At 38.3% G+C, this 20,935-nt stretch overlaps 1 protein-coding gene across 1 annotated transcript in view; it reads right to left on the bottom strand.

The window, feature by feature from the left end:
- Window positions 1-5,303: 5,303 nt before the first annotated feature.
- LOC307131315 (semaphorin-7A) overlaps window positions 5,304-20,935 on the bottom strand; it is a 60,774-nt gene continuing 45,142 nt past the window's right edge. Inside the window, exons 9-14 of the mRNA XM_079824896.1 lie at window positions 19,913-20,018; window positions 18,194-18,368; window positions 15,572-15,681; window positions 15,168-15,313; window positions 10,070-10,098; window positions 5,304-5,683 (exon numbers count right to left, since the gene is read on the bottom strand). Of these exons, the coding sequence (XP_079681022.1) occupies window positions 5,331-5,683; window positions 10,070-10,098; window positions 15,168-15,313; window positions 15,572-15,681; window positions 18,194-18,368; window positions 19,913-20,018 (919 nt within the window). The 3' untranslated portion in view covers window positions 5,304-5,330. The remainder of the gene's footprint in view (window positions 5,684-10,069; window positions 10,099-15,167; window positions 15,314-15,571; window positions 15,682-18,193; window positions 18,369-19,912; window positions 20,019-20,935) is intronic.

Below are 20,935 nucleotides of genomic sequence, written 5' to 3' on the forward strand. Positions count from 1 at the left end.
TCAGTGAAATGATTCATTCAAACACTGAATCATTCACTAACACACACACTGATGCTGTGAGATGAGTTATGGTTCTGCTGTGATCTTTGTTTGGAACGATTTTGGCTGCAGAAACGGAACAAAAACAGTCCATATTGCTTCTAAAAATAATTGTTTATGGAACTGTCATAAAATCTGTCACGTTTTCAGTCGTGATGTCATTCAGGAAAACAGCGCTCTTGGTAATGTGACGTTGAAACTGCATCATATGTTACAAATAAACTCCACATTTCTACATGTTTACGGCAGTGAGTTGTGCACATTTGTTTTTAATTTCTCTGTGTGTGTGTGTGTGTGTGTGTGTGTGTGTGTGTGTGTGTGTGTGTGTTGTGCACTGCCTATAGGCTCATATTACACTAACACACCCTTTAAATAACACACAAATACTGCACTATTGACTTTAGAGCAGGTGTGTGTTGGTCAAAGGCGCAGTCGTTTTCAGAATAACTTCATCTCTTCTCTGAGGACCTACATTTGTTCTTGTTTGCGAAGCGTTTGCTTTGCGCCGGATGTACGATCGGGCCAGTAAAGTCTAAACCTCATTAGCAAAATGACACTTTCCAGTCAAATCTAATCTAGTGATGAAAACGAAGGTTGTGAAACATGTTTATGTCACAATCGTCAACACTTTCTTTACTTAATCTGAGACTTTAAGTGATATTTCACAATGTAAGGAAATTTAGACATTAAGAAATCATGGAAACTTTGAGCTGCTGGAGATGTTTGAATGATCCTGACTGAGCCAACGAAACGCTAATACTAGTCTAATCTATATTTAATCATCCGACATGACACATTATATAAATAACAAATCACACAACGCTACACATGGAGTCATCCATTACGCGCACTAGCGGTCAAACATTCAGACACGTTCTTCATTTCCTCGATTAACTTTGAAGTAACACAAATTAAATTCTGGGAATGATGTTAAATCATGTTAGCAATGTGATACAATGCTTACCTCAATTAGCACATTTTACTAATTCATGTTAGCAAAATGTTAACGTGTTAATTCATGTTAACGACATGTTAAAACGTTAATATGCAACGCGTTAATATGCAAAAGTATGTTAGCAATGTCTGCTAAAACATGCTAATTCATGTTAACAAAGTGATAAAACATGTTAATCCATGTTAGTATTGTGCAAAAACATGTTCATTCATGTTAGCAATGTGATAACGTTAATTCATGTTAGCATTGTGCAAAAACATGTTCATTCATGTGAACAATGTCCTAATTCGTGTTAGCATTGTGATAAAACATGTTAACATTGTGCTAATTCATGTTAGCAATTTGATAAAATGTGCTAATTGACGTTAGCATTGCGTAATTAATCAACAACATGTCAATTCAGGATAACATTGTGATATTTAATGTTAGCAATGTTAACAATGTGCTAATACATGTTAACAAAGTGATAAAACATGTTAACTCATGTTACTATTGTGCAAAAACATGTTCATTCATGTTTGCAATGTGCAAAAACATGCCAATTCATGCAATTATTATGTTAATTAATGTTAGCAACATGCTAATTAAGGCTAACAACATGGTAAAATATGTTAACAGAGTGCTAAAACATGCTACTCCTTGCTAGCAACATGTTAATATCTATCTATCATCTGATTATATTGCCTTCAAAACCATCAAACTTCTTCAGACTTTCTGGTCAGGCTTTCTCAAACCAAACTCAAAGTTTGTCTCTAATCTAGTTTTACTTATTTAATGTTTTGGATGCTAAACTAATAACTAATAACTTGTTTAGAAGGGTTTTAAGATGTGTGTGTGTGTGTGTGAATGTTTGACTGGTAGATCACATGACCCAAACACAGCTGATCATCAAAACAACAACAATGATGAGTCTCTCCACATCCGCTAAAACTGATGTTTGGATCATCAGATCCAAACCCAATCTCTCCCACATCAACCTCGTGTGTTTTCATACGCTTATGACTCGTGACTATCTGGATATTGCACATTCATACTGTAAACGTTTGCTAAGGGCTGGGAGATATGGCCAAAACATATCTGTGTATTTTCTACGTTTTCATATCCTGCCCAATGATGTGCTACAAACACTGTTCATAGTGAAGGCTATAAACACATATAGTGAATGTAATGTAGGCGATGCTATATATAATATATATATATTAGGGCTGTCAAAAGATTAATCGCGATTAATTACATCCAAAATAAAAGTTTGTGTTTACATAATATATGTGTGTGTACTCTGTTAATTATTATTTATATATAAATACACACACAATCATGTATATATTTAAGAAATATTTGCATGTATATACTGTATATACATTTATATAATCTATAATATATATATATAAATATAAATGTTTTATATATAAAAATATTTTTTTTCTTAAATATATACATGCTTGTGTGTGTATTTATATCTAAATAATAATTAACAGAGTACACACACATATATTATGTAAACACACTTTTATTTTGGATGCGATTAATCTTTTGACAGCCCTAATATAAATATATATATATATATATATATGTGCAAAAAAGAGGTTAAAATCACATTACATTCTAACATTGTTACAACACAATCAAAAAACTAAAATTATTTAAATTTACTAAAACAACAAAAAAATGAAAACAAAGGCACAGACCAATTTGATTTCCTACTTATAGTCACTTTCATAAAACTACACTTGCAGGTTTAAAATTCGACATATGGCTCATTTATCGTCCGCTAACAAATATTTTCGCGATATCTACTAGGAGTGTAACGGCACGTATTCGTCCCGAACCGTTTCGGTACCGAAGCGCAATCTTCAACAGTCAAACGATAAATGCCGTTTTGCCGCTCTTTAATGTGTTTTAAGTAGGGCTGTCAAAAGATTAATCGCGATTAATCACATCCAAAATAAAAGTTTGTGTTTACATAATATATGTGTGTGTACTCTGTTAATTATTATTTATATATAAATACACACACAAGCATGTATATATTTAAGAAAAATATATTATTTTTATATATAAAACATTTATATTTTTATATATTATAGATTATATAAATGTATATACAGTATATACATGCAAATATTTCTTAAATATATACATGAATGTGTGTGTATTTATATATAAATAATAATTAACAGAGTACACACACATATATTATGTAAACACAAACTTTTATTTGGATGCGATTAAGACAAATTGGATTATTTCCCTGCACTATTTTTCAGATGCGCTCGCAAACCACTGTATATCGATAAAATGGTATTAAATATCACTTATAAAAAATATATTGGTATATCATACAAACTCGATATATTCCGCCTAGCCCTGTTTATTTATAAAACTTGAGGTCTCATTATGAATGATTCATCAGTGCTTGTTATTGTGTATAACATTTGTAAAATCTTTCATAAAAATATATAATAATAATAATCAGTAAATGTAATATTATGAAACGTGACGTGGACAGTTTTTCAGGTGCTTGATCTCTGTTGTGTTAGGGCGTTTTCACACCTGAAAGTCCGCACCAAGGTCCGAACCGAAGTTCATGTGTTGATACTTTTTATACATTCGGTTAGTTTTGGTTTGTTTTCACATTGCAATTATGCGAGCGCACTAAAGAACTGAACATGACACACTTGCGTCCACTCGTCATGAACGAACAGACGCATATCGTTGCCACTATTGAACACTCGCATTGCTGGACTATTTTTGATTCGTTACGTTTAAAAGTGGACATTTCAAGCTTTATATTCACATATTTCTCATGTTTGTGAGACGAGTAGTCTGGTTTATTTGAGACGCGCTCCAGTTCATGTGCACAGCATGTGATCGCTCCCGCAATTATTGTCTGCTTTAGATTACTTGCTTCTTATTTATTAAATCCAGGCAATTATCTGATTAAACGTTGATTGAAATTAAGATACAAAACGAAATTCACTTTAAAGAAAGGCTTTCTAAGCAAAATTTGGTTCAAAATCATTTCTGTCTTTTGACATATTGCGCATCTTTTCACTTTTCATAATCAGTGTACCCTAGATTGAATTTAAAAATAACATAATATTTTAACATAAACACAAACTTCCTGTAAATGCTCTGAAAGTACAAACCATACAGAAAATGCTTTCACACTAGAAACGAACCGAACCTTTGTTCAGTTTGATCCGGACTGAGACGACCTCTTTTCGTCTGACCAAATTTCGTCTGTTTGGTCTGGACCGTGGTTAGGGGGAGGTTTCACACCTGAGATTGATTCGGACCAAACTGAAAAGTCAGAAAATCCGGACCAAACAAAGCAGGTGTGAAAGCGCCCTTAAAGGGTTAGTTCACCCAAAAATGTAAATTGTGTGATTAATGACTGAGCCTCATGTGGTTGGACACCCGTCAGACCTCCGTTCATCTTCAGACACAAATGAAGATATTTTAGTGTAAAGCTGATGCTCTGAAAGGCCTCCATTGGCTCAACTTTACACTCTCAAGACCCTTAAAAGACACTAAAGACTAAAGTTACAAAGTCCATCTCACTACAGCGGCTCTACAATAACTTTATGAATCGGCGACAATAGTTTTTGTGCGCAAAAAAACCCTAAATAACGACTAATATAGTGATGACGATTTCAAAACACGGCCTCATGAAGCTTCGAAGCGTTACGAATCAGTGAGTCGATTCATGATTCGGATCGCGTGCCAAACTGCTGAAAAAATCGACTCACTGATTCATAACGCTCTGAACCGCTGAATCGACTCACTGATTCATAACGCTCTGAACTGCTGAATCGACTCACTGATTCATAACGCTCTGAACTGCTGAATCGACTCACTGATTCATAACGCTCTGAACCGCTGATTCGACTCACTGATTCATAGCGCTCTGAACTGTTGAATCGACTCACTGATTCATAACGCTTCGAAGCTTCATGAGGCCGTGTTTTGAAATAGTCATCACTATATAAGTCGTTATTTAGGTTTTTTTTTGCGCACAGAAACTATTCTCGTCTTCATAAAGTTATTGTAGAGCCGCTGTAGTGAGATGGACTTTGTAACTTTAGTCTTTAGTGTCTTTTAAGGGTCTTGAGAGTGTAAAGTTGAGCCAATGGAGGCCTTTCTCAGCATCAGATTTACACTAAAATATCTTCATTTGTGTCTGAAGATGAACGGAGGTCTGACGGGTGTCCAACCACATGAGGCTCAGTCATTAATCACACAATTTACATTTTTGGGTGAACTAACCCTTTAAGCACTAGTCCTATAGAAAAAAAAGGTGCTTTGAGAGTGAACTTCAGGATCAGATAACACTTTAAAAAAGCAGGAAGTGAGCCGCTGTGAGCAGAAGTAGCGCTCCTGAAGCGAGGCGGTGTGTGTTTGAGCGGCTCATGCGGAGTGTGTATTGTCTGACCGTCCTCTGAAGGCCGTCCTCTGTGGACACACATTGGTACGACCCTTCGAAAGTCTCGTTCATGCTCTCAATCAGGTACAAGCAGCCCTGATCCGAGCGCACACACTCATCGTGCGTGCCCCCGTGCTGCCATTGGTAGCTGGCGTGATGTGATGTCATCGGGCAGAGCAGGAAGTGGCTAGAGGATGGCGGGATGTGAACCACTGGCGTCTTGCCTCCGAATTCAGTCCTTGATGGTTCGGCTAAAGGCGCCCCTGTGGAACAGACGGTCATGTGATGCGTTTGTTGAAGAGACATGAATGGATATTTCTGAAAACGTTTCACTGTAGAAAGGAATCCCAGAATACACCACAAGTTCATCCGGTTTAAAATGCTCATAGATTGAAGCCAAATCATGTTAATATTTAAATCTAATGATTTGCACAGCTTCATTAATTAATGGGTGTCCCTTATTTTGGCCACCCTAGTGTGTGTGTGTGTGTGTGTGTGTGTGTGAAGAGTCCTTAAAGGGTTAGTTCACCCAAAAATGTAAATTGTGTCATTAATGACTGAGCCTCATGTGGTTGGACACCCGTCAGACCTCCGTTCATCTTCAGACACAAATGAAGATATTTTAGTGTAAATCTGATGCTCTGAAAGGCCTCCATTGGCTCAACTTTACACTCTCAAGACCCTTAAAAGACACTAAAGACTAAAGTTACAAAGTCCATCTCACTACAGCGGCTCTACAATAACTTTATGAAGACGAGAATAGTTTCTGTGCACAAAAAAACCCTAAATAACGACTTATATAGTGATGACGATTTCAAAACACAGCATCATGAAGCTTCAAAGCGTTATGAATCAGTGAGTCGATTCAGCAGTTCAGAGCGTTATGAATCAGTGAGTCGAATCAGCAGTTCAGAGCGTTATGAATCAGTGAGTCGAATCAGCAGTTCAGAGCGTTATGAATCAGTGAGTCGAATCAGCAGTTCAGAGCGTTATGAATCAGTGAGTCGATTCAGCAGTTCAGAGCGCTATGAATCAGTGAGTCGATTCAGCGGTTCAGAGCGTTATGAATCAGTGAGTCGATTCAGCGGTTCAGAGCGTTATGAATCAGTAAGTCGATTCAGCGGTTCAGAGCGTTATGAATCAGTGAGTCGATTCAGCAGTTCAGAGCGCTATGAATCAGTGAGTCGATTCAGCGGTTCAGAGCGTTATGAATCAGTGAGTCGATTCAGCGGTTCAGAGCGTTATGAATCAGTGAGTCGATTCAGCGGTTTGAATCGCCAAATTTCAGCAGTTTGACACGCGATCCGAATCATGATTCGACTCACTGATTCATAACGCTTCGAAGCTTCATGAGGCCGTGTTTTGAAATCGTCATCACTATATAAGTCGTTATTTAGGGTTTTTTGCGCACAGAAACTATTCTCGTCTTCATAAAGTTATTGTAGAGCCGCTGTAGTGAGATGGACTTTGTAACTTTAGTCTTTAGTGTCTTTTAAGGGTCTTGAGAGTGTAAAGTTGAGCCAATGGAGGCCTTTCAGAGCATCAGATTTACACTAAAATATCTTCATTTGTGTCTGAAGATGAACGGAGGTCTGACGGGTGTCCAACCACATGAGGCTCAGCCATTAATGACACAATTTACATTTTTAGGTGAACTAACCCTTTAAAGGTGCACTATGTAAGTTCTCCGTCCGCTGGAGGTCGCCTGGCGTAGTTTGATGATGTCACGTTTGAGCGCAGAATCTCGGGACATGTGGTCTTTAGTGGGAAAGAATCGGGATAGGACTCGGGCAGGGGCGTCGTTTATGGGGTAACCCCCCCCCCCAATATTCAAATCCATCAGTTACAACCCCCCCAAATATTTCAACATGAAAATCACAGTAGATCAAATGAAAAATATGTAGAATTCATTTATTTTGTAACAATAATTTTGTTCCTAATCAAATATGAGTTTGTCATAATAAATCAGGCAACCTCCGTTGAACCGATTGGTAATGCCCCCAAACAATGTGTCGCACTTTCATGAGAATATTGTGTAATAGCTAAGTACACACCACATATATTTTAGCTAGCTAATCCATTGCAATGTATTTAGCTATAACTATCAGTATAACAAGTTACCAAAGCAGCCGTCTGTTTTGCTAGTTCATTTTTCAATAGTGTCTGTAATTATCAATGTTCAAGAGCCGATGTGTTTCCCTTTCAAAAAATGTTAAAATGCATTAAGTTGGAATGTAAAAATCTTATATATAAAAATCTTGTCATATTTGTATATATTGAACTTGTAATCAGTTAAAGAATGTTGGCCTAGATAGATAGATAGATAGATAGATAGATAGATAGATAGATAGATAGAGGGATAGATAGATAGATAGATAGATAGATAGATAGAGGGATAGATAGATAGATAGATAGAGGGATAGATAGATAGATAGATAGATAGATAGAGGGATAGATAGATAGATAGAGGGATAGATAGATAGATAGATAGATAGATAGATAGATAGATAGAGGGATAGATGGATAGATAGATAGATAGATAGATAGATAGATAGATAGATAGATAGATAGATAGATAGATAGATAGATAGATAGATAGATAGATAGATAGATAGATAGATAGATAGATAGATAGATAGATAGAGGGATAGATAGATAGATAGAGGGATAGATAGATAGATAGATAGATAGATAGATAGATAGATAGATAGATAGATAGATAGAGGGATAGATGGATAGATAGATAGATAGATAGATAGATAGATAGATAGATAGATAGATAGATAGATAGATAGATAGATAGATAGATCAGTTTTTAACCACGGGGTTCGGTTCGGTTCTGATGGCTTGTCACATACATTTTTTTTATTCTATTCTTAGGCGACAGGAACCGCAAAGAGGTTAAAGAGAAAAAAAGACTATTTTTTATTGCAATATTCTTTCTTTATTTTACTTAAAAGAATTTAAAAACCTTACTTAAACTTAAAACTTTACTTAAAAAAAAACCCTGTACACATTCCTAGTGTACTGTAGAATATAAAATAAATGTATATAAAGATTTACACTGGCAGCTCAGAGCTGTACAGCAGCATTAAAGTATGAAATTGAACGAATAAATGTAAAAATAAAACACTACATAGACTTCACTATAAAATATACACTGATTCTTATTAAAGCTGCTGTATTAGTTCTTCAGTCAAGAGCAGTGAGTGATTTTCTCTTTGTCTTTTGTTGTTGTATTAACATTAAAGGGATATTTCACTCAAAACTGAAAATTCTGTCATCGAGAAATGAATACAGGTTTGGAACAACATTAGAGTGAGTAAATAATGACATAATTTTAGAGGTGATCTGTCCCTTTAAGGATCGCGTGTTCACTGCCCTGTTGTCAATTTAAGACCTGCGTGCATCTGATACAGACACGATTGCGATTTTACTTTCACTTTAGACATAACCGACTGAGTTTATGTTAACCTTGTGTGTATTTGACAGTATTAGCGCAGTAAGACGACTACTTAGTCCAGTAATCACGTGTTTGACAGGCGTTTAGTGCGCGCGCTCGGAAAAGCGCAAGTTAAAACCGCGCACGCGAATGAGCCGGCGAGGCTTTAAAACGCACGCAAATAATGAGCTTTGGTGATTGTGAATAACTCTAGTGTTCCGTGAGTATAACTCCACCACTGACCTGTGATGTGAATGTGTGTCGTGTTGTTCAGTATTGGGATGGAGGAAAATTATAGAATTTGTAGAAAAATAATTAATTAAATGCGAAACCGAAAAAAACGCAATTCACAAGCGCGTATTGAACCGTGAATGCCGTACCGAACGATTCAATATTATATTGAGAATTGTGGCGTCCCTGATAGATAGATAGATAGATAGACAGACAGACAGACAGACAGACAGACAGACAGACAGACAGACAGACAGACAGACAGACAGACAGACAGACAGATAGACAGACAGACATTTGGGATATTGTAAGTAAAATCTATAACACTGGCCTAGTGGTGTTTTGGATATTTACTGAAAAAATGTTACATAGTGCAGCTTTAATTATTTTTCTGTCATTTGGAAACATCTATTAGAACATCAATATACATTTTTGTTTTTTAGAATATTTTAATTAGAACACGACATGCATTCAGAGACATACCTGGATGCATTACGGAACTGAGAATTTCAGCTGAAAATGCAGTAAAATACAAAATTAATACCTTTCTGTGTTGGAGTTACTCTTTGTTCAATGTGTAGAGAACATTATCGACTTGACTATGATGTTTTTTATATTGCCAAAATACATGTTTTATAGTTTAAATCATTGGTGGCGTGACGTTTTAATGGTTTTGTGAGAATTAATTGATTCAAAATGAAAACAAAATGCGATTCGTATGAGAGGCGCGTTCACTCTACAGCGATGGTATTGGATATCGAGCTTAATTATCAAAATTATCCCATAGTAAAACCATAAATACAATGAGTGAGCAAACATTCAGGTGAGAAATGTCATTTCAAACAATTGGATAAAAATGCCCCCCCACCCCCAAATGAAAAAAATCCCCCAGAGCGGGAAATCCCCCGCCATTTCCCCAAATTAGTTAATTCAGTATCAGTCACACACAAAAAAAAAAAAATAGAGCCAGACTTACTGCAGTGGCGGGGGTCCTGGAATCTTCCTCTGTGGAAAAGAAGACATTACTTTTCATAAAAATATTATTTACATAGTTTTGAATGATGCTGTGTGTGTGTGTGGGTGTGGGTGTGTGTGGGTGTGGGTGGGGTATTTTCATGGTGTTTTAGCGGTAGAAAATACGGAAATATGATCAGAATATGGGTGAGTTGTATGAGCAGATAAAGTGTTGAGAGTGTGTGGTTGTCATGTGGTTTTCAGAGTAATTCTGCATCACTCGATGAGGCACACCTCATTGTTACTCATGATTTGAACCTCAAACACTAAGTATGAAACTTTGAGTGTCTGCAGATCACAGAGACTCAAACATTATTACAACCGCCGCACAATAGTCGTGTTCAGACACACACCGGTGACATCACTTTCCCACCGCCCCCACCGTAGTTTTTTTTATAGTAATAAGATAATTTAGTTCATTTAGAGAACTGACTAGAGCTGAAACGATTCATCGAGTTAAGCTCCTTTCACACTGTACGCGATTTTGACGCACGAATAATTAGCGCGATAGTTTTATTTTTTGATCAGCTGTTTGATTAATGAGAGCTTTCACACCGAACGCGAATGTGCTGTGGCGAAAAAACGATGTTTATTTTTTTCGTTTCGATGTCGATTTTTTTTTAACACTCGCAGCGACAGAAAAGGCTTAAACCAATCACATACAAGGAAACAAAGGTGACGAAATGTCCAGTTGATGTCAGTAGCCATTCAATCAACATTAACCTTTGCCAGGTGTCGCATTTCTCACGAGATTACAGCTGTGGTTGTGTTTACAGCTGGACAGATGTGTTTGCCCACTATAGGCTACAGATTACGATATTATAATCAATACATTGATTTTTTTTTTTTATCTAATTGCGTCCGCGACTATAGAAAGTGAATGTGTTTCCGTCAGTACGACTGTGGCACTTAAATGTTTACATTGTGACTCAACTGGAGACACAGCAGCTCCGGATCGAGCCGTTCCTGAAGAGTGTGTGTGTGTGTGTGTGTGTGTGTGTGTGTGTGTCGTAAGATGCGCTGCTACCGTCTCTGTCTGGAGGAGCTCCTGAATGATGAAGTGTCCGTGTTTCTCAGCTTTCGCCGCGAATGTTTTGGAATGTTGGAGCTCTGAAACGTCGCAAACTCGCGTCGCGGCTGGTGTGAATGGTTTTAACGCGAACTATTCGCACACGAAATATTCGCTTTTTCCGCTTCGCTTTTTCGTTACGCGTCCGGTGTGAAAGGGCCTTTACTCGATTAACTCGATTACAAAAATTCCTCGAGGCAAAAATTCTGCCTCGAAGCCTCGTTAAATTCCTATGACGCGCACTATACGCGCAGCGATCAGAGAGAATCACTGTCAAGACCGGCTCGCAGTGTTTATACTACACACATCCGCAAATGAGTAAAGCAAGACAACACGCAAACTGCTGAAACTGAAAATAAGCGAAGAGACGCTCAAAAACACAACCATCTTCATTCAAACTCATGAGACTAAAGGCTCTTCCAGTGCTCAGGTCGCTCGTTCTCTGATGATGAAATGAGCTGATGAATAAAATGCTAATTTATCTGTTGCTTTCGTTGACATGAACTCTGTTAAATGTGCATATAGCGCGGGAACTGAAGATCGGATTTATATTCATTTCGCGGAGAGGTGTAAGGCAAGACAACCTGCATCTGTTTAATTAGTTTAGATTGTGTAGCCCGTTTCGTTGTGATCTGCCTGCCTCATCTTGTCAAAAATGCCTTTTTGCTCTGATGGTGGTGATAGAGGCTAAACGTTTAAACGAAGATTTAAGTTTTATATGGATTTTTTATAAGACAGACAAGTCAAGTGTTGATTTGAGAGGCTAAAGCGTTGGGTTAACTCACTGTCGGCTGCTTGCTCGTCACTTTAAAAAGCAAAAACTTTAATTTAACAAACAAAAAACTGCTTTAAACATAACTTAAAGAAACAAAACGAAATATAGCCTAACTACTTTAACAAGTGTTGATTTGAGAGGCTAAAGCGTTGGGTTAACTCACTGTCGGCCGCTTTAACTTAAAGGACAACTCCGATGAAAAACGAACCTAGGGGTAATTAACACATGGTTAGCGAGTAGATCGTTCTCTGGGATGCGTTTTCATGAAAATCGAATGTAAAGAGTTTTATCTCTAAAAACAGATTAGCTTATAACGCTAGTGTATGGGGCATAGAATAAGTAAAACTAAATCGCTAGTTAACACCACTAACAAGGCTCAAAATAGCCTCACACTAACACGGGAGCATACATGCAAACCGAAGCATTGAGAACTTTGTAAATGTACAAACAATTTAATAAGAAGATACTTTATAAAGACACGCGTACACAGACAGGAGCCATCTTGGAAAACAGTCTCGACAAGTTGAGCTACGAACGCTGAGCTAAGCTGCGATGATTCCTATCGACCAGCTCACTTGCTGCAGCCCTAGAACTGACAATTAAAAACTGATCGTGTCTGCTCAATACTGTCGTTAGTTAGGCCGTGTGCATTTTACTTTCGGTTTAGAATTAGTGATTTAAAAGCCCCCACCAGTGATACCAGTATTACCGGTGTTGTCGCATGTTCGATTAACCGGTGGGAAAATTGCCTCACCATCACCTCCCTACCGCACAACCTCCAGCGCTCCAGCATCAGTTCTCTCAATATATCAGTCCTTCCAGAAAAATGCGGCTTTTTTTTGTGATTGTTGCGGGCAAAAATCCTTGATTATGCGGCACGTTTTCTTAAAAAATGCGATGAAAAATGCGGGATATTTATGCAATTTTATGCGATAAAATTGCGGGAACTTGCAAAAACTGCGGTTTGATGAGAGAGAAAAAAAGCACTACATCACAGAAAGTGCTGGAATATTTAAGTTCTCATCTTGTTTTATTGAAGACCTTAATAAACACACGGCTCAAATTTACAAAACACTGAGTCAAACCAGTTCTGTAGCTTTACAAAAGGAATATGCTACAACTCCTGTTTTACAGATGTCGCTATACAAAACAGACATTTGAGTGCTTCCAATGCACAAAGTGCAATCTCTTAAAGGGTTAGTTCACCTAAAAATGAAAATTCTGTCATTAATGACTTCCCTTTATGTTGTTGGACACAAATTAAGATATTTTAGTTGAATTCCGATGGCTCAGAAAGGCCTCCATTGGCACAATGTACACTCTCAAGACCCATAAAAGGTAGCCTACTAAAGACGTCCTTACAAAGTCCATCTCACTACAGTGGTTCTACAATAACTTTATGAAGCGACGATAATAGTTATTGTGTGCAAAAAAAACTAAATAACGACTTATATAGTGATGACTGATTTCAAAACACAGCATCATGATGCTATGAATCATCGAGTCGATTCATGATTCGGATCGCGTGTCAAACTGCTGAAATACGTGACTTTGGCGATCCAACCCGCTGAATCGACTCATTGATTCATAACGCTTCAAACCGCTGAATCAACTCATTGATTCATAACGCTTCAAACCGCTGAATCGACTCATTGATTCATAACGCTTCAAACCGCTGAATCAACTCATTGATTCATAACGATTCAAACCGCTGAATCGACTCATTGATTCATAACGCTTCAAACCGCTGAATCGACTCATTGATTCATAACGCTTCAAACTGCTGAATCGACTCATTGATTCATAATGCTTCAAAGCTTCATGATGCTGTGTTTTGAAATCAGTCAGCACACAGGGAAACTGCTTTGCTCTTTTGCTGTTATTTTTGTTGGCCAATGGGAGTTTGTGCTTCATCATGGTTTCACCGGTATCTATGGTTTCAGCGATATCTATGGTTTCAGCGATATCTATGGTTTCAGCGATATCTATGGTTTCAGCGATATCTATGGTTTCAGCGATATCTATGGTTTCAGCGATATCTATGGTTTCAGCGATATCTATGGTTTCAGCGATATCTATGGTTTCTCCACGGGGTTTGAAGCTTTTCAATGACGTTCGCGTCGGGTAATCACGTCACTTCAAAACGTTCCCATGGCAATAGGCGGAAATGGCGGCTCTTGTGTGAAGTAAACTAAAATTTTTCAACTTTCTGCTAATATATATGACTTTTTTTGCAACGAAAATGCGGGGATTATGAAATCATGATAGCCCCGCATATTTTGCACGCGGAAATAGGCAATTTATGCGGCGAAAGTGCGGCGTATTTGAAAAAATGCCACCCCCGCATGAATATGCGGACTTTGGCTGATTATGCGTTAAATCACGCGATCGCATAATCGCGTTTTTCTGGAGGGACTGTATATCAACTAACGGCCTAATATGAGCTTCATTTAACAGGGGCTTTGAGTTTACACCTCATGCTTAAAATACATTTCTTTCGTAAACGACCTTTTTTCTCTGACGAAAACGAGACGATAACTAAATAAAAACTAGTGTTGGATGACAAAAACTATGACGAAAATCAACTGTCATTTTCGTCAACAAATAAAAACGAGACGAATGTTAGTGAGGGTGGATTAGGGAAGAGATCGGGTCAGAACTGTTTACTTTACGATGTTTATATAGTAATATGTTTTAGACGGTTGTAATAATGCATATTTGATCTCCTCATCTGAACTTGAATGAGCTCCTGCAACTGCAATAGAGGCGCAGACATTTCAAAATAAGAGTCCTGGTGTATTTCCAGCTTGTTTATGATTAAAAGTCACGCATTATATATTCGTTTTTGCTTACACAATAAACTGTATTTAATTGAATTGCCATTTAATTTATATTCAGGAGGAAAGACCAGTATTTGACACATATCCAATAAAGTATCAGGGCTATAATAGTTAATACAACCATTTAAAAACTCGTCACTACTTGAAATTAAATAAAAATAAACAAACTTATTTGAAAGTTTTAGCTTAACCTGATATGGCCTACTGACTTTGGGCTTTGAGTTTACGCTTAAAATACATTTCTTAATCAGGAAGGAAGCAGACGTGTGTGTGTGTGTGTGTGTGTGTGTGTGTGTGTGTGTGTGTGTGTGTGTGTGTGTGTGTGTGTGTGTGTGTGTGTGTGTGTGTGTGTGTGTGTGTGTGTGCGTGCACTCACTTTGCTGTGAAGCTGCAGCGCAAACCGTCCCAACCGCAGTAGGGGTCTCGAGATAACACACATTCGCTACACTCATCTCCATACACACGACATGCTCGGAGGTCGATCTGAACAACCTCATTACTGGAACTCACAAACAGACGCTTCTGAGAAAGTAAACACAGGATACATTAGTAACTCTAATGATACACTTATAGGATTAAAGAGAATCAGACGTAGATTTGAATTAAGAAACTAAGACCGCTCGACATCTTCAGAGAAACTAAAAGCTAAATATCACGGCATAACTATATTAACGTGAGCTCAAAGCATAGGTCATTTAGACCGTTATGAATAACATGTTATCGGATCATTCTCTTATTTTAGTATTTAGGTCTGTGGAGGAAGTTATTTTTGCGTCGTACCTCAGAAGCGTCCAGAAGTGTGTGTGTGATGTGTGTCCCTCGTGGGAACGTCAGATACTCCGCAATGACAAAAAACGGCTTTTCCTGGACTTTATGGACCCGTCCACTTTCTGTGAGGAAATGAGAACTTTCCATAAAACGTTGAAATTGTACGATATTTTAACTTTAATAGGCTACATATGAGAGTTTAACCATATATGGACACATTACACTTCTACCAACTGTTTGTCTAATGACACATTTAGGGATGGAAACTGATGAATACTCCTCACACTCCTATCATTCATTCAGCCTCAGGCATCGGACTAACACATTATCAATGATTCAGTGTTTCTAATAATTCCATGTGCCTCTTCCTGTAACAGCTGGTCATTTAAATGTGAAACTGATATGAGATTAAGTTTGCATTTATAGACCATATAAGTTATCTAGCGAGATATGAGGGAAACAGGATGTTTGAGGAACATGTCATGACATTAAACGCCTACAGCACTGCAAAAAATGCTTTTCTTAGTCCAAATATCAAAAAAATCTTACATTAAGAAGCATTTACTAGACAAGCAAAAGTTTTTGTAATGTTTTGGGGGGAAATAACTCAATATTAATCTGCTAATGGGATAAGCAAAATAATCTTAATTCAAACAGAAAACAAGATTATTTTTCTTACCCCATTGGCAGATTATTTTGCTTATTTTAAGCCTTAATTTTGAGTTATTTTCCCGCAAAACAAGACAAACTTTTGCTCGTCTAGTAAATGCTTCTTAATGTAAGATTTTTTAGATATTTGGACTGAAAACAAGACAAAAATACTAAGTAAGAAAAGCATTTTTTGCAGTGAGTGTGAGCAGAACTGATTAATATTCCGTTTGTTTAGTATATTTCTCTCGATAAGGAATCAGTTGCCTCGTTTATTAAAGGGTTAGTTCACCCAAAAAATGTAAATTGTGTCATTAATGCCTGAGCCTCATGTGGTGGGACACCCGTCAGACCTCCGTTCATCTTCAGACACAAATGAAGATATTTTAGTGTAAATCTGATGCTCTGAAAGGCCTCCATTGGCTCAACTTTACACTCTCAAGACCCTTAAAAGACACTAAAGACTAAAGTTACAAAGTCCATCTCACTACAGCGGCTCTACAATAACTTTATGAAGACGAGAATAGTTTCTGTGCGCAAAAAAACCCCTAAATAACGACTTGTATAGAGATGACGATTTCAAAACACTGCATCATGAAGCTTCGAAGCGTTATGAATCAGTGAGTCGATTCAGAGGTTCAGAGCGTTATGAATCAGTGAGTCGATTCAGAGGTTCAGAGCGTTATGAATCAGTGAGTCGATTCAGTGGTTCAGAGAGTTATGAATCAGTGAGTCGATTCAGTGGTTCAGAGCGTTATGAAACAGTGAGTCGATTCAGCGGTTCAGAGAGTTATGAATCAGTGAGTCGATTCAGCGGTTCAGAGCGTTATGAATCAGTGAGTCGATTCAGTGGTTCAGAGAGTTATGAATCAGTGAGTCGATTCAGCGGTTCAGAGCGTTATGAATCAGTGAGTCGATTCAGTGGTTCAGAGAGTTATGAATCAGTGAGTCGAATCATGATTCGGATCACGTGTCAAACCGACAAACTGCTGAAATTTGGCGATTCAAACTGCTCATTCGACTCACTGATTCATAACGCTCTGAACTGCTGAATCGACTCACTGATTCATAACGCTCTGAACTGCTGAATTGACTCACTGATTCATAACGCTCTGAACTGCTGAATCGACTCACTGATTCATAATGCTCTGAACTGCTGAATCGACTCACTGATTCATAACGCTCTGAACTGCTGAATTGACTCACTGATTCATAACGCTCTGAACCGCTGAATCGACTCACTGATTCATAACGCTTTGAACTGCTGAATAGACTCACTGATTCATAACGCTTTGAACTGCTGAATCGACTCACTGATTCATAACGCTCTGAACCACTGAATTGACTCACTGATTCATAACGCTTTGAAGCTTCATGAGGCCGTGTTTTGAAATCGTCATCACTATATAAGTCGTTATTTAGGGTTTTTTTTGCGCACAGAAACTATTCTCGTCTCTTCATAAAGTTATTGTAGAGCCGCTGTAGTGAGATGGACTTTGTAACTTTAGTCTTTAGTGTCTTTTAAGGGTCTTGAGAGTGTAAAGTTGAGCCAATGGAGGCCTTTCAGAGCATCAGATTTACACTAAAATATCTTCATTTGTGTCTGAAGATGAACGGAGGTCTGACGGGTGTCCAACCACATGAGGCTCAGCCATTAATGACACAATTTACATTTTTGGGTGAACTAACATTTTAAACACCCATACAATCGGGTCTGATCCTAAATTCCATTGTTTTCATCCTACAGACAAAACAAAAATTGGGATTTATAATAAATGCAGACAGGTCTGACTCGCTTCGGCCAATCACAGGAGCAGGACAGTGATTGGTTCACACACCTAGAGACAGAAGCAGGACAGTGATTGGTTCACACACCTAGAGACAGAAGCAGGACAGTGATTGGTTCACACACCTAGAGACAGAAGCAGGACAGTGATTGGTTCACACACCTAGAGACAGAAGCAGGACAGTGATTGGTTCACACACCTAGAGACAGAAGCAGGACGGTGTTGTGCTGTTCTCGGTCCACCTGGATGTGTGTGTAATGGTGGTGTCTGAACAGCAGGGGGCCGTTCTCCGGCATGACCCAGTCCTTCATCTCAGGACGCTCCTTCATGAACATCAGCACCTCAGTGCTCAGACGGGTACTGTCAGGAACACACTATAACAAACAAGGAGGAGTTGGTGAGGAGGAATGGGAAAGATCATTCGGACAGTTGATCGGCCGTGGCATAGGCGGAACAGGCAAATGCATTGGGGCGCCACTCATATAGGTGCGGCAAAATTTATAACGCTTAAAATATTAATTCGAAATATTACCTAAGAAAGCGCAAAAAAAACCCTTAAAGGGTTAGTTCACCCAAAAATTTAAATTGTGTCATTAATGACTGAGCCTCATGTGGTTGGACACCCGTCAGACCTCCGTTCATCTTCAGACACAAATGAAGATATTTTAGTGTAAATCTGATGCTCTGAAAGGCCTCCATTGGCTCAACTTTACACTCTCAAGACCCTTAAAAGACACTAAAGACTAAAGTTACAAAGTCCATCTCACTACAGCGACTCTACAATAACTTTATGAAGAGACGAGAATAGTTTCTGTGCGCAAAAAAACCCTAAATAACGACTTATATAGTGATGACGATTTCAAAACACGGCCTCATGAAGCTTCAAAGCGTTATGAATCAGTGAGTCGATTCAGGGGGTCAGAGCGTTATGAATCAGTGAGTCGATTCAGCAGTTCAGAGCGTTATGAATCAGTGAGTCGATTCAGCGGTTCAGAGCGTTATGAATCAGTGAGTCGATTCAGCGGTTCAGAGCGTTATGAATCAGTGAGTCGATTCAGCAGTTCAGAGCGTTATGAATCAGCGAGTCGATTCAGCAGTTCAGAGCGTTATGAATCAGTGAGTCGATTCAGCAGTTCAGAGCGTTATGAATCAGTGAGTCGATTCAGTGGTTCAGAGCGTTATGAATCAGTGAGTCGATTCAGCAGTTCAGAGCGTTATGAATCAGCGAGTCGATTCAGCAGTTCAGAGCGTTATGAATCAGTGAGTCGATTCAGCAGTTCAGAGCGTTATGAATCAGTGAGTCGATTCAGCGGTGTGAATCTGCAAATTTCAGCAGTTTGGCGGTTTGACACGCGATCCGAATCATGATTCGACTGATTCATAACGCTCTGAACCGCTGAATCGACTCACTGATTCATAACGCTCTGAACCGCTGAATCGACTCACTGATTCATAACGCTTCGAAGCTTCATGAGGCCGTGTTTTGAAATCGTCATCACTATATAAGTCGTTATTTAGGGTTTTTTTGCGCACAGAAACTATTCTCGTCTTCATAAAGTTATTGTAGAGCCGCTGTAGTGAGATGGACTTTGTAACTTTAGTCTTTAGTGTCTTTTAAGGGTCTTGAGAGTGTAAAGTTGAGCCAATGGAGGCCTTTCAGAGCATCAGATTTACACTAAAATATCTTCATTTGTGTCTGAAGATGAACGGAGGTCTGACGGGTGTCCAACCACATGAGGCTCAGTCATTAATGACAATTTACATTTTTGGGTGAACTAACCCTTTAACAGTATTTGTATACATTGCGTTTCACAGCAGCGTTATAATGTTGTAACATCTTCATGCCTTATAGTCATTTAACAGATTACAGTTGGGCGATTAATATAGTTTTGTAATTAAGTGATGGGATAATCCTCACCTCTCCAGGCCGGTGATTCAGAGGAACTGTGGTGGAGTTGAATTTCGAGTATTTGAAGATGTTGCTGATTGCAGTCATGTTATAAACACACACAGCACTCATGTTCCTGTAAGACACACACACACACACACACACACACGAGAGCCACACCTATGTTATCAGAGGAACTGCACTAAGTTCTGAATAAACATGTGATGTCCTCCAACAGGATCATGTGACACAGCGGCAGTCATGTTAGCATTTTACACTGATGTGACAGACTGAGCTCTTTAAAGGATGAGTTCATTTCAGAATGAGCATTTCTTGATGATTTCTTCTCCCCCATCTGTTCCAAGATGTCCGTGTCTTTCTTTCTTCAGTTTTTTGAGGAAAACATTCCAGGATTTTTCCTTATCCTATGAGACGACTTGCTTAATTATTCATGAGTCTGCGTGTCCTTATCCTATAAGAAGCCTTGCTTAATTATTCATGAGTCTGCGTGTCCTTATCCAATAAGAAGCCTTGCTTAATTATTCATGAGTCTGCGTGTCCTTATCCAATAAGAAGCCTTGCTTAATTATTCATGAGTCTGCGTGTCCTTATCCTATAAGAGGCCTTGCTTAATTATTCATGAGTCTGCGTGTCCTTATTCTATAAGAAGCCTTGCTTAATTATTCATGAGTCTGCGTGTCCTTATTCTATAAGAAGCCTTGCTTAATTATTCATGAGTATGCGTGTCCTTATCCTGCCTTGCTTAATTATTCATGAGTCTGCGTGTCCTTATCCAATAAGAGGCCTTGATTAATTATTCATGAGTGTGCGTGTCCTTATCCTATAAGAGGCCTTGCTTAATTATTCATGAGTCTGCGTGTCCTTATTCTATAAGAAGCCTTGCTTAATTATTCATGAGTCTGCGTGTCCTTATTCTATAAGAAGCCTTGCTTAATTATTCATGAGTATGCGTGTCCTTATCCTGCCTTGCTTAATTATTCATGAGTCTGCGTGTCCTTATCCAATAAGAGGCCTTGATTAATTATTCATGAG

This window comes from Gobio gobio (assembly GCF_949357685.1).
Source record: "Gobio gobio genome assembly, chromosome: 9".
In the NCBI taxonomy this organism is placed as follows: Eukaryota; Metazoa; Chordata; class Actinopteri; order Cypriniformes; family Gobionidae; genus Gobio; species Gobio gobio.